A 14,990-nucleotide genomic window follows, 5' to 3' on the forward strand; every position below is an offset into this window, starting at 1 on the left:
TGTGTGCGGTTGTCAGATTAGACCAGAGGATAATGACTATGGGGAAGTATCTTCCTTGGGCTCACCTTCAGCTAAGAGGGACTTCCCTGCTTCTGGGTTTCTCTATAAGCATATCAGTCTACTTGCAAGGGATGTTTGGTAACTGAATGAGAAGGCAAACCTTTTCTGGCAACTGAGGCTGCTTGAGCAAAAACTGCCCTTATGTTAATGGGTATTATTTTGGAACGAGCCAAAGAAACCTGGTTTTCTGGGATCTTTTCAAGTTTTGACTCGTACACTTTGAGGCAGGGACTCCAGGATGCATTGCAAAATCCATCTTGGAATCTTTGGTCTTCCAGTTGGTGGAAATAGTTTGGATAAAAATAAGCCACCTGCTTTTAAGGAAAAGGAAGGATAGTCACATTAATGAGAAATTAGTCCATTTTAAAAGACCCAGCATATTCACTTAATAGACTTCATCATGAGAGATTTCACTATCGTGTTCCTTATTAGAGTTTATTTTTTTGTGTGTGCATCTTTGTGTTTGCTGAGCTCATTGCCAGTTTCTGGTATTGACAAATATGCGTGATGCGCTGGATACCAGGTTAGATTTGGTAGATAATTACTGAGGCAAGATGTGCTGCAGTTGTCCCGTGGTCTCATCACGTGTTTCCCTAATGTGTACCAGATTAAGTTTAGTCAGCCAGTGTAACTACTACATGGATATACTTTACTTTCACTGAAAAGAATAATTGCAGCTAGGAGGGTTTGTGCTTGAGTAGGGGAGGAAGGATTGATAAATCATTGGGGAGATTAAGAGCTTTATTACTTGATTTCTTTTTAGGTACAGAGTGTGTTGAAACCCAGTCACCATAAGGATGGGCAGGAGCTTAATGCTTTGCTGAATGCCCCTCATGTGCAGGTAAAACAAAATGAAACTTCTAATCTAATGGAAGTATTTCTTGATGTGGTTTTGAGTATAACTTTTTTGGTTTTGTAAATGTCTTGGGCTGACTGGGCAAGGATGGATTTTTGTTCTTCAACTCTGTGCAGATCTCAATACTAGGAGGAGAAGCTTCCAGTTCCCAGCAAGTAATGGAAACTTCTAATCAAGCATAGTGCATGAATGTATTCAGCCCTTGCTACATTCTCATGTATTACAGGGTAATTTGCACATAAATGATGTAGCAGTGGATCAGTAAGGTCAGAGCAACACATGAGCTGCCTTGCTTATCTCTGGGGGTTTTTGACAACTGTTTCATGCTTAGCATAGGGTGCATAAAGGGAGTTTTGTCCTGTGGTGATCATGTAAATCCATGAGTAGTTTTCACTGCAGTAACTTCTTATGTCTGTGTCCTAATTCACACACAGACTAAACCAATGTCTGCTTTTTTAGGAAGGAGAAGCTGTAAGTCCATAGTTGTGTGTGCAATTTTTTCTTTTTTTTTTTTTTTTTTTTTTTTAATTCTTTTCCGATCTGAAAGGAAAGTTTTGGAAAGCATTAGGTGCTACATAGCTGTGATAGATTATTTTTTGTTTGGCTCAGTTTGCAATGTTCTGTAACCTGCAAAGACTATTCAGATTGCAGAACTTCATCAAACTCTACTATTTTGTATTAAGTTTGAATTTTTAATTTTGTATAAAGTGTGAAATTTTCTCTAACTGAGCTGATTTGTTTAACACTAGGCACTTTTACTGGCTCATGATAAGGTTGCAGAACAAGAAATGCAACCAGACCCTGTGACAGATGAAAAAATTTACGAGAATGTTGGTGTGTATGGAGGGGAGACGGTTAAAATAGTTCGCATTGAGAAAGCTCGGGATATTCCTTTGGTAAGTACTGCTACTCACTCTGTTATATGTAAAGGAGGTAATAAGCTTTTTTGTCCTTTGCAGATTGCTATGAAAGCTTCGAATTTGAATTTGGAGGTGATGTTTAACTTGTAAACACTCCCCCTCCCTCCAAAATGAGAAATAGTCAACAGATGGTAAACTTGTGTGTGTCTTCATACAATAGGAGCCACGCTACCATTTAAAATCTGTCCAATTTCTGTCAGCTTGGGTTTGGAAAGGACTCCTTGACGGAAGTCAGTGTCTCAAACTTTGCTGCAGGGGAGCTTATACGTTTGTGCCAACCATGGCTGGGTTTTTTGCTGTGGTTGTTTGAGTTTTTTAAGCAACTCGTCTTCTAGTTTGCATTTTTCAAATAAGTGTTTACTTAGGAATACATTTTCTAAAAATCATGAATCTTACGCTGTGGCATAATTCAACTCTTCAATCTTTGGTGCAGCTTGAAGAAATAAAGTGGTGTGTTTCTTTAAATTGGAGCATTGGGTGTATGCATCTGAGCTGTTACTTGAATTCTCTTTCAACATAGTTTCTGTTCTCCCCTGGCTTGGAATATATACAATAGATGGCTTTGAGTTTCATATATGTAATAAATCTGGAATGTGTTGTTACTACACAGGGCGCTACTGTTCGCAATGAAATGGATTCTGTTATCATTAGTCGAATAGTGAAAGGAGGTGCCGCAGAGAAGAGTGGGCTGTTACATGAAGGAGATGAAGTTCTGGAGATTAATGGCATTGAGATTCGTGGAAAAGATGTTAATGAAGTTTTTGACTTGTTGGTGAGTTGGACGGTGCTTGTTTTCCCTGCAAAAAATACTGCTTTCATATGACTGAAGCCTGCTGGCTCTGCTTGTCATTTGTACTCATATTTAGCATTAGTTTGAAAGTATTTTAGTTCTGATAAATAGTGTTTATATGTAAAGGGCCATTTCAAGTTTTCTTTCTGATACATAGTATGATATTAGTAAGAATGATGGCAGTTACATGCAAAAATGAAACCTACAAGGGTGGAAAAGTCAAGCTGTCATGTGGAGACTTGCTTTTAATGATTTATAAGAAAAACTTTGTTTAGCTCTGAAAAGCCATGATTTTTCCTCTTTGTCTCTGGTTGAGTCTGTAATCAATAAACGTGTGGCTGTGTGGCTGTGTGACTGTGGTAGTGGATGGGATGGGATGGAGGTGATTTTCTTCATAGCAGTTTATATGTGCTGTGGTTTAGGCTGGCTTTGGACTGAAACAGTGTTGATAACTCACCAATGTTCTTAGCTATTTCTGAGCAGTGCTTGCACAGTGTCAAGGCCTTCTCTGATTCTCATGCTATCCCCTGTATGCAAGTAGGCTGGGGATGAGCAAGAGGTTGGGAGGGGACACACAGCTGGGACAGCTGGCCTGGAACAACCACAGTGATATATCCTGCCATGTAATATGGCGCTGAGCAATAAAAACTGGGTGGTGAGTGATTGCCATTGCATCACTTGTTGGGTTGGGGTTTTTTGCCTTCACTTATTAAACTGTGTTTACCTTGACCCATGAGGTTGTTCTTGCCTTCAGTCTTCCAGTTCTCTCCCCCATCCCGCTGGGGAAGGGGGATTGAGTAAGGAGCTGGCGGATGCTTAGTTGGTGGCCAGACTTAACCCACCATGAATTGTATCACACAGGATCTTTACATGACTAGACTTCTTTCCCTCATGATAAAACCCCTTTCATTTAGCAGTTTACCAACATAGACATTTTTGGTTTTATTATACTTTTAGCATTTATGGCAAAATTATACATCAGTTCAAAAGCAGCTAGTCAAAACAACAGGCAAGAAATTAATGAGGAACTAGTAAGTGCAGAGTATTTTACGCATTTTACAGATGCAGGATTTGAGTATGTTAAATTTTTAAATAGTCGTTTGTTAACAGCATAAAATCATAGTAGAAATTTTTAGATTTGAAAACACTGTTCCATTTCAGCCATTTTAGAAAAATAATAATCTTTTAAAATTTTTTTTCTTCCCAACATAGATCTCAGTTGTTGGTATTTTTGAACAAAACAAGAGAATATTATTCTCTGTTTCTCCTAAGTCGCTGCTTGACAGAATTGCAGCTGCTCCATTTCAAATAGAAATAATTTATGTATTATCAAGAATGCTAGGCTTTGAAAATCTGAATATCAGCATTTGGCTTTCTACCCTGTCATTGATTCACTGCATCTGAATCTGTACTTTTTGTCTCTTAAACCAGTTAAGGGGTAGATGGTATGCTGTTAGGAACTGCCTTTTATGGGAATTGTTGAAGCATTTGCTAAAATACGTTATTAATTCTTAACCTGAAGCCATGTTTTGATGCTGTATATGAAGAGTTTTGTTTGGGTTTTTTGTATTTTTTTTCTGTCTCAGGCTGACATGCATGGTACTCTGACCTTTGTATTGATTCCCAGTCAGCAGAGCAAGCCACCTCCTGCAAAGGAGACAGTTGTAAGTAGCTCTACGTAAGTTTTTGAGCTTGATGATACCTTGTTTTACCAGTAATGTGTAGAAAGTTCTGCTGTAAGTCATTTACGTTATGGAACGAAACCAAAATTAATCGTTTAAATTGGTTTAATTGATACCAGACTAACACCTGAATTAAGTGTTGAAAATGATTGATGGTAAGCTAAAACTCTTAATATGATATTAACTCAGTTTCTAAAATAGTAAGAAATTGTAAAAGTAGAACTGTCTGTGCTTCTGAAATTCTATTTCAAAATTCCCAATTTGTCTATTTTCATGTATATAAAAAAGGATTGATGGGACTTGCAAAAATGCTTTAGGAGGAAAAGTCTGTATACTGTAAACTTTGTTCATTATCTTTTTAGCTAACATACTTTTCTTGAAACAGCATTAACAGTTTGAAGAAAAAGCATACCAATTTTTATCACAGCCAAACAAAACCAGTAACAGTTGGTGACAAAGTAAAATATTTTCCAAGTGAAACTTCACCTAAAGCCCAGCAAATGGGTTTCAGTCTGTGTATTTATTAGGTATTTAAACAAATCAAAATATCTCTCATACTTTTTGAATGCAAAGAACTTAAATCAGTAACTCGGGGGTTTTGCCTCCTAAAATGATGAGGAAATTGTATAGACTTAAAAATAACAAGAGTTAAATTCAGGCCTTCAACTCCAACCTAGCACAATTGTGTCTTTTCCATTGCTAACCCAGGTAATGATTCCATTCCACTGTCTCCTGTGCCCCAGATGAAGTTTCCATTTTATAGAATCTTGGAGGTTTTGTATGTCAGAGCTCTACTGCAAGCACAGGAAGATGGGGTCTAATTCTTCAGAAGTCACGGGGTGGTTTTTTTTCTTCTTTTTTTTTTACATTTGGTGTCTCACAGATACATGTGAAAGCACATTTTGACTATGATCCCTCTGATGACCCGTACGTCCCTTGCCGAGAGCTAGGACTATCTTTTCAGAAAGGAGATATACTCCATGTGATCAGCCAAGAAGATCCAAACTGGTGGCAGGCTTACAGAGATGGTGATGAAGATAACCAGCCATTGGCAGGCCTTATCCCTGGTAAATAGATCTCTAGAAACAGTTTGACAGCCAGTTGTTCCCATAGCCACAGGAACAACATTATAGTTTTCAAAGACTTGTATACCCTTAAATATCTGTGGCTCTGAACCTTTTGCAACAGAGCCTACAACATGTTGGTTATGTAATTCACTTACTTAGGTTGACCTTTTAAGGCATCTCTATGTATAGATGTTAAATGCAGAGTAAAGCTAACACTTCCTTTGCAGTTCACCTTTCAGAGCTACTTTCTTCTTCTTGTACTCCTCCACCCTGGGGACTCTGTGGGTTCAGAGTTCCCCCTGCTGGCTGCGGCAGAAACGTGTGATTTTAGCCTGCCTTGTTCTCTGGAGATGAGAGCAGCTGTTAGGTTTCTTGATATATCAAGTAGACTAATTGAAAAATGTATGGTTTTTTGTAGTATCTTTTCTGCATGTTTTCACTTAGCAAAGAGTTTCAGTTACATGCAGTTGCATGGTTCCTTTCTAACTCTTGGGGGCCTTTGAATAATGGAGTTTTCAGACCCTGAAGTCAGTATATTGTTTTTTCATGGAAATATGTATAGCGTTATAGTCCATTAAAGATCTGCTGATCTGTTAAACACAGTGAGCAGAAGACTTTTCAAATTCTATGTAATATCACACTGTTACTTTATGGCAAGTAAGCTGAGAGGAACACAGATTTAAATATAGGCTAATCTTTTTCAAGCTGAAGTTCAAAGACTTAGTATAAATAGAACACATTTAACATACAAAAATAATTAGAAAACCATGTCATCATAGTGTGAAATGTAGTCTTTCCAGTAGTTTCAATTTTCCAGGTAAAACTGTCCGGAATGGTACTATTGCTCTGCAAGTCTGTCTTAATATATTTTCATAGCAATAAACAAGCTTCGCAGCAATTTTAGTTTCTTTTAAAATTCTAATTTCTTGTTAAATTCTAATTTCTTTTTAAATTTCTCTTATGTAGAAGCTTAGGAAAAAATGAGTAAGTCATTACAAAAAAGTAGGGAAATGGTTTCTAAATGTTAACTGGTTTTCTACTTTTTTTTTTTTTTTTTTTTTTTTTTAATGTGTTAAGGAAAAAGTTTTCAGCAACAAAGAGAAGCTATGAAGCAAACCATAGAAGAAGACAAGGAGCCGGAAAAATCAGGTTGGATATATGCTTTCTAAGGAAAAAATCTGGAGGTGCTAATTAGTGGTATCTGGAACCTTGTCATTGTGGAATTGCAGAAAATTCTTCCATTTTTTGTAATACAAGTAGGATGATTCTTTGAAATTCTTCATGTAAATACGGGTCTGAATTTAGCACTTTGTTGTATAAAGCACATGTATTTTTCATAACTATGTGTGATGTAATTAGGATGATACAGGGGAATTTGGAAAGCCCCTTTTTTCTTAAAGAATTTTATCTGCCATGACTCATTTGAAGTCCTTGGCATGTAACATTTGCTTAATACACACCAAACTGCTGTAATGAACCAAAGAATGTAATGCCTTTTCAAAACCTCACTTTAAAGATCCAGATAGTGGGTGGGATAGGAAGCTTTTTACTGTACAGGTATTGGATTGTGATGATTTTTATTTTGGTTAGGAAAACTCTGGTGCGCGAAGAAAAACAAAAAGAAACGGAAAAAGGTTTTATACAATGCAAATAAAAATGATGGTAAGTAACATCTTTTGCGCAGTGTCTGCCCTTAGAAGCAACTATCTTGTGAAAAGGATGCTGAAATTCAGGATATGTCAGAAATACTGCCTGATTATGTTCTGTGCAGGTTTGTAGTAGCATTTAGTGGAAGATGTAAGAGGTGGCAGGATTTGTATGGTCGTTTAGTCTTTAATAAAGACTAGATGAAAAAAAAAAAAAACCAGTTTTTTAGGCATGGAAGCACTCATAATTTTACAATGATGAACCATTTTATTATGGTTTTGTAATATCATCTCACTCTGCATAATTAAGTTTAGGAAATGGAAACTTCTTCCACAGAGAGTTTGCAGGCTACTTATACTATATTACAACAGTACATTGGGATTGGGATGATGATTTTTGTTGTTATTGGGCATAAAGTGTTATTCTTGTACTGGAAACTTATCCTTGGCAAGAAAGTTGTTTCCCAAGTTTATGCTACAACTTATGTCAGTAGTAAGTGGAAACATTTTCTTTCTCAAGAAAGGGGGGGGGGTGGGGAGGAAAGCCTCATCTTACTGGGCAGGTGATGATCTTTGGAGTTCTGTTGCTCTGGGGAGTCACAGATGCTGGGCAGAGTGTCAGGAGCTGCCTGAAACTTGGTACTACATGACAGGCAATACATGCAATTAGCAGTAAAGTATGTTGTGACTATTTTATTGTTCCTCTCTCAAGATTATGACAACGAGGAAATTTTGACCTATGAGGAAATGTCACTGTATCATCAACCAGCAAATAGGAAGCGGCCTATTGTTCTGATTGGCCCGCAGAACTGTGGCCAGAATGAATTGCGGCAGCGACTTATGAATAACGAAGTGGATCGCTTTGCCTCTGCAGTTCCCCGTAAGTTTGACAGGCAGATGTGGTTGCTTATTCTAAACATTGTGTGCAGGCACATCCTCCTGTGTTGAAAATAGTAATTGGGGTCTCAGGGTTTGAGCAGCTCTTGGATAAGGGACAAGTAATAAAGTTATATCTTGTGTGGCAAAAAGTTGCTTTGGTAAGTCAGTGCGTATCCGGTGTCCCAGCACAGTGTTATAGAGGCATTATAAGATACGTATATATTTCAATTTGTATAAAATTTGAGTGAATTACAGTTGTTTAAAAAAGAAACTGCTGCATTGGTCAAAGAACTTTTAACCTACGTCTCCTGCATAAATTTAAATTTAGGTGGTTTTAGTGCCTTCCCAAATGACTTACGTTTCAGTGAGTTTTATATTTTTAATGTCTAATGTACCCTAAATTAGGTTTACAAACAGCTTAGCAATGTAATTTGTTATAAACAACTTAGATCTGTTTTCATATTTAGAATGCAACTGCACTATTCCTTTCCTAGTTGTCTATTTTTTTTCCTCTAGATAATGTAAACAAGACCTGTAAATGTAGGTTCAGCCTTTGGCAACTTAATCTGTCCAGGGATATTTATTGTAGAAAATAATACTTGCATGTCTTGGATTTTTTTTTTTTTTTTTTTTAATTTTTTTTTTTTTTAGCAATATGTCTCCTAAGAGAAACACTTATTTCTCCTCTTCAACTCTACAGGTGTATCACTGGTTTCTTTTTTGTCACTATTGTTTGTAGATACTACTCGGAGCAGGCGAGAGACTGAAGCAGCTGGCAGGGATTACCATTTTGTTTCTCGACAGGCATTTGAGAGTGACATAGCTGCAGGGAAGTTCATTGAATACGGAGAGTTTGAAAAGAACCTCTATGGTACTAGCATAGACTCTGTACGGCAAGTAATCAACTCTGGCAAGATATGCCTTTTAAACCTTCATACGCAGGTAAGGCAAAGCTTTTGCCTGTTGTGTTTTAATTGTAGAAGCTACTGTGAGAATCTAGAGAGCTGTATTTGGTTTATATAAAATCAGTGTCTTCTCAAGGTCCATTTTCACATTTATTCCAAATTTTCTTTCAGTGGTGTTCAGTTGACTCTAGTGTGTTATGAATACAACCTTCTTGTTCCTTGTTTGAAAATGTACACATCATCTTCTCTAAAGATGATTAGCTAACAGTAATAGGGACCTTGGTGTCCAGGTACTGAAAGCTGGTGAGAACTATCTGAATTGAAAGATTATTTAAAATAGGATTTGTGTCTCAGTCTTCCAGTTATTCTGTGAGCTCTGACGTTTTTGAAGATGGAGAGGAAGTTATTTGGGATTATACTTGGAAACTGCATTTGGGGAATGTTTATGCAGTTCCATAACACACAGGATTAAAGTATATCACATCAGCAATATTGAAAAGATCTTTAGCTATGACCTGTTGATTATGGAGAAAGAAGAGAGAAACTATGCATACAGACCTCAACTTGGAAATTTAGTCAAACGTGGGAAGAGGCAAAGTCCTGGAACACTGCCCATTTTCGAATACGTACAATATGTATAAGGTCTGCTACTGTTGCAGATGCTGCAACAAGACGACCTAAAACTCAGACACACCAGTAAAGTCTGCTAGTATTGAAGCTGTAATTAGCCATCACCAGTTGGGACTGTGTGATACGTCACCAGCATAGCTCATAGGTATTGCGAAGCATGTAATTCAGAACACCTTTTGAAAATGGATCTAATTATGTGGTTATAAAAATCTATCTCAGAGACAAGTTGTTTGTCCTGAAACATATGCAAAGAACCTTTTGAAAAAATCAAACTGCAGTTGGGTTCTTTATTTCCTGTCCCTTAATATCAATGCAACCTGCAAAACAAAATGCTAAGCATACAGTAGTAGTGTATTTGATACCTTGTATTTTAATTTTCAAAACAGAAAATATTAAACTGTAGTATTTAAAGACTCTTCTCTCTGTTCAAAGCTGGTACCATTCCTTAGCATTGTAAGGAGACTTATTTCAATGTAGGTGACTTTTTCCTTTGGATACCAAAAGATATCTTCCTTCAGTTTAGATACGAAGAATATTCATGAACAAAAGTAAATGTTTGGGTTCCATGAAGCTGAAAAATGTTGGAATATCAATTTTGCAGGAAATGGTGACTGAACTCTTTGAGTGGTGATGATAATACTGTTATGGTTAATTGTACTGCTGTTAATATATTGTTCAATTGTCATTGTGTTTGAAGAGTATATTATCTATTATAGCATGTGAATAATGCATCATTAAATGACCTTTTCATGGATAGAACTGTTAAATATTTAATAAATTCTATTTCTGCAGTCACTGAAGACACTACGTAATTCTGACTTGAAGCCATATATTATATTTGTTGCACCACCTTCACAAGAGAGATTACGTGCTTTATTGGCCAAAGAAGGGAAAAACCCAAAGGTAATGTGTCTATGTTTCTGAAACCATGTTGGTTTTTTGTTTACAGATGGTTTTGATAAATTCTTACACTCTTTCTTTGGAATTGGGAGATGTATGGGGAAGCAGTGTAGGTGAAATGTGTGTGCTCTGGGTTAGTAGAGAGACCATACTAAGGGAAGGGCTCAGTGATGCTTTTGCCTAATGAAATGACAGGTATGAGGCAAGGGAATCTGTTGCTAATTCAGTAATCCTGGGGCACAGTGTCTCAGCTGGGGTCCCTGCATTTGGGTACAAAAATAGAACCCTCTATTTCAAAACTGTGGAAACCCCAACTTTGTCTTCAAGTAAACCTGAGAGTATTCTAGGGAGCACATGATTACTTTTTTTATTTTAAGAACTTACATGCACTTGGAAAAGCATTTACTTGAAAATGTACTCCAAAACTCTTCAGATTAAGTTATTTTAATGCTTGATTCTGTGGAATCACTTTTCATGTTTCAGCCAGAGCCATCTCAACTTAACCAGTTCAGATAGTTTAGTTGAGGAGTTAGTTCTGTGGAATGGAATTGAAACGCGCAGGTTAAACCACAATGTCTGAAGCTCAGAAAAGGTCCTTATCAGCTTTTGAGATACAAAGTGCTTATTGCTATGATAATGAAATATGTTGATCTTGAGCTTTTTAACTGAAATCTACCCTATAGTGGTTGGTGGGAGCACTTTGCCACCAAAGTACTAGTTGAATATAATGCAGTTCGTACTGAGGAAGAACAGTCTTTCCAGCCTAACTCTAAGGGATTCCTGATACGGCTGTTGGTCAGGAATCGCGTTCTATGGCTGTGTTGTTCTGCTCTCCTTGTTTGGTGCAAGGGTGATGTATTGCCTGGGTGCACATATGTATCATGGTTCAATGTTGTTGTAAACTTTGCAATAGCTGATAGCAATACCATGAAAATTTGTGTAAAAGTGTTTTCTCAGTTGTTACCTTTCCCTACTCTCTTGCTGTTCGGGAGAGGCTTACTCACATGTGCTAATTCTCCATTTTTGATTGCAGCCAGAAGAGCTGAGAGAAATCATAGAGAAGACAAGGGAGATGGAACAGAACAATGGGCACTACTTTGATACAGCAATTGTGAATTCTGATCTTGATAAGGCATATCAAGAGTTACTTCGGTTAATAAACAAACTTGACACAGAACCCCAGTGGGTGCCCTCTACCTGGCTACGATGAGAGCAATTCCAAGGGACAGATGGACTTCAGTCTAGTAATCTTTCCAAGGAGATCATGTGTAGGGCTGCCCAGTTCTAGTGTACACGTGTGTGAGCTCTAGACCTCAGTGGCTGCATCCTTTGCCAGTGAAATTGCGTATTACTGAAAAAAATACGCTAATCAGCTTGTGAGCTGGTTTAGCTGATCTAAAGATCGTCCAAGTTTTCTTTCTCTGTGGTCTAGAAATGGAGACCTTGACAGTACTAAATTCTAAAGCTTTAGATAGATATTTTCTAGCAACTACTTTTATACATAAATCTACCTTTTTTACCTAGAATCACTGTTATGAAATCAAAGATTTTAAGTGTGTTTGTGTGTGTGTGTGTGTGTATATACAGTCCATGCTGTCACATAGTTATAAATATGAATGTTATTTAACACTTAACTTAATGACTTTGTGGGACATGATGGTAGTTCAGGAGCATAATTCTACAGATCATTGGGCAGAGGAGTAATCTACACATGAAAAACGTTACTATTAATGCGAAATCTCTCCTGTTCAAAAAATACACAGAATAAAGATGCCGCTCTGCTCTGGAGCTGCCCTGTGAGGCTTTAGTTAGTATTTTAGTTATCAAACATTCCATTTTCTCATAGCACTGTAATTGGCAAATGTGTATAATGTAAATACTTCAATCCTTGTGTCTTTTTAGTCAGACTTTGTAAATCAGATTTGACTGCACATTAATTTTAGGTCCAAAAATTAATATTATGTTGTTCTTTTAGATGTGATATTTTTATGGAATTATCTTTAAAACATATTGAGTGATTGGAGCCACTGTTTTGAACAAATAGAGATATTTAGAAAGGCAAAGGTTATATTTTTGTGAAATATATATAGTTATAAGACATGCTGCTTAAAAGTCAACTTAAGTTCTCATGTTTTATAACAGAATACTGACTAAAATAAACTGATATGCTGAACATTGGAAGATAGTTGGGGTTTTTAATCTCTAAAAGCGGTTCATTTTGTGGCTGTTGGTCTAATGGATGACTAACTGGAATTAAAATAGCTGAATGTAGCTACTGTGTTATAAATGACTGTTATAATTCACTAGCCAACATATTGTCCTGCGTTTGCTCAGTACTGCAGTGAAAGTATGAGTAAAACACTGGTAACTGACTGAGAAGTCACAAGAAAGGGGAATATTATTAATGGTTAAAACAAAAAAAGTTGAAACAAGGGAACAAAAGGTGAGGTCTGCCTGTATCCTAGTGTGTTCCGCAAAGCAGATAAGAACATCTTTGCATCTTCAATTGATTCTGAGCTGTGAAGGTTTAGCTACTAAGTCTGTGCATCTGCAGTAGGGCTGTTCCATCGCTGAAGCTAACAGAATAGTATCTCAGCTGTTTTGGTTTTGGGTAGCACAAAGAACCTTGACTGTGAATATCTCTTAATTTTAGCCATAGTGCTTCTTTGTTCCTACAGGTAAAACACTGGAGTTATGTCAATGTGTAGTTCACTCCTGTCTAATGTTGAAGGATGAAAAAGTAGTTGATTTTTTCCATTCTGTCTTGTGTATATTCTTTCCTCAAAAGTGGAACAAATTCAGACCCACAATTAAACAGAGAGCTCAAAGCATACAGCAGATATAAAGAAATTGTCACTTTACTATCCTACTTACTGAACTAACATTCAGTACATTTTTGTGTTGAAAAATTGAAGTATAGAGTGCATTCCTGTCTTGTTAGAAAGGAAAATTATTGCTGGTTTAATTAGTATTTAGGGCTGAAAAGCAATTAAGCAATTAGTGGGGATAAGTAATGACCCTTCAGAAAGAGAAGGGGTTGGAAACTTTAATATCTTTAGTTCAATTCAGTGTTAGAAATAATGATGTGCTAGCTGTTGGCCCAAGGACTGGATATTCAAAGTAATGGCTTTTGCCTCACATTGCAGGCATGTTCTCGGTTTAATCCATAGTTTGACAACTACGATGTTCAGGTATATTGGATAGTCAGTGTTTCATAGATGACAAAATACTGTATCAATTTTACCCTTTTTTAAGAAAGATGGTTGTAGATGTATTAGGCTTTTTTGGTATTGGCAGTTTCATAGCTGGACAAGGTGGAAATCAGTAAAATGTTAAGGGTAACCTAGCTCAGCTACGTAGGCTCTGTCCAAATTACTGCAGTCACAATCAGATGGTTGCTGAACCCCCTTACGTATTCAGTGTTCACAGGCAGTGTCAGTCACATTAAATCATGCCATTAATGTATTTGACTAATGTTTGTCTACCCAGTTTTTCTGAAATTACACAGAAGCTGGTTTTATACAAATAAGCTCTTGAATGTAGACTTAAAGAATGTTGAAGCTCTACTCTCTCAATTCCCAAGGCACACAGTACTTGCTGACATCCATGTGGAGAGGTGCTATGATATTTTATAAGTAGCGTTAGCTTTGTCTCCTGAAAGGAAAGGCTTGAGCAGCACTGAGAAATGTACCTGACTGTCCATCTGCGGCCAGCTTGGACCAGGAACTACCTTCTGTAAGAAATTATTCTGCCTTCTTTAATGATGACTGTGTGTTAATTTCCTTGAGAGTAAAAGAGAATATGCAAGCTTTGCTGGTGAAACTCTTCAGCCTTATCACAGGCTTTGTAGTGAGCTATATCAGACTGAAATGAGGGTATCTGCATTTTTACCAGTCCAGATTTAGTTAAAAGAAATAGTAGCTGAATTGCAAAACCGAATTTTTGACTTTAATTTTATGAGACTTTTAAAAATTGGGTGGGTGGTTTTAATGCCTTAACTAATTAAGGTAACTTTACTGAGACCTGTGGCTAGCCCCACATTGTACTTTTATACATGTATCTGCACTCTGTATTTTGAGACATCATGAACTGCACACTAATGTAAAAATGTAAAATATTCCTAGATTTAAAATAAATCACTGTACAATTTTACTACTTGTAGTGCATGTTGGGTGTCATCTTTCTTGCCATTTTGCTGAATGTGGGAAGATGCTGTGACCTGTCAGTGCCCTAAAGGATGTTCTCTGTTCCTTCTGACACCATGCATCTGGGGGTAGAGGTAACAAATGTCCTCGAATCTAGTTTTTCTCTTTCAAGCTACACCTACAGAGTATGGACTTGCTATTCAGCTGTGCTGCCTTCAGCTTTGAAAGAGAAAAGAAATGGCCTTATGCTTCATGCAATTATAAAATTACTTTTTGAAGGTGTTTAGTAGAATTTCCTTGCACTTACCCCACACCTGCAGTTAAGTGCTGGATCAGGTTTAAAACAAGGTGCTTACTTTGAAGAGACTACTAGTACTAGAGACAATGTACCAGTATTACAGCAATAGCATGTGTTCGGTTTGCTGACTGTAAAACAATGTCTTTGGGAAAACAGTCCTTCAAACTGAGTAGCTGAGGACATGAAGAAACACAGCAAGGATGGACTGCCTC

At 37.1% G+C, this 14,990-nt stretch overlaps 1 protein-coding gene across 5 annotated transcripts in view; it reads left to right on the forward strand.

Moving 5' to 3' along the window:
- The window catches only part of MPP5 (membrane palmitoylated protein 5), a 55,943-nt gene extending 41,453 nt beyond the window's left edge, over nucleotides 1-14,490 (forward strand). For all 5 annotated transcript variants that reach the window (XM_030481971.1, XM_030481975.1, XM_030481973.2 and 2 more), the window contains 11 exons: nucleotides 824-901; nucleotides 1,666-1,812; nucleotides 2,447-2,608; nucleotides 4,213-4,290; nucleotides 5,192-5,375; nucleotides 6,453-6,524; nucleotides 6,966-7,037; nucleotides 7,734-7,901; nucleotides 8,640-8,842; nucleotides 10,228-10,338; nucleotides 11,369-14,490. In XM_030481971.1, the coding sequence (XP_030337831.1) occupies nucleotides 824-901; nucleotides 1,666-1,812; nucleotides 2,447-2,608; nucleotides 4,213-4,290; nucleotides 5,192-5,375; nucleotides 6,453-6,524; nucleotides 6,966-7,037; nucleotides 7,734-7,901; nucleotides 8,640-8,842; nucleotides 10,228-10,338; nucleotides 11,369-11,545 (1,452 nt within the window). In that variant the 3' untranslated portion in view covers nucleotides 11,546-14,490. The remainder of the gene's footprint in view (nucleotides 1-823; nucleotides 902-1,665; nucleotides 1,813-2,446; nucleotides 2,609-4,212; nucleotides 4,291-5,191; nucleotides 5,376-6,452; nucleotides 6,525-6,965; nucleotides 7,038-7,733; nucleotides 7,902-8,639; nucleotides 8,843-10,227; nucleotides 10,339-11,368) is intronic.
- The last annotated feature ends 500 nt before the right edge of the window (nucleotides 14,491-14,990 follow it).

Source organism: Strigops habroptila, chromosome 4 (assembly GCF_004027225.2).
Source record: "Strigops habroptila isolate Jane chromosome 4, bStrHab1.2.pri, whole genome shotgun sequence".
Lineage (NCBI taxonomy): Eukaryota > Metazoa > Chordata > Aves > Psittaciformes > Psittacidae > Strigops > Strigops habroptila.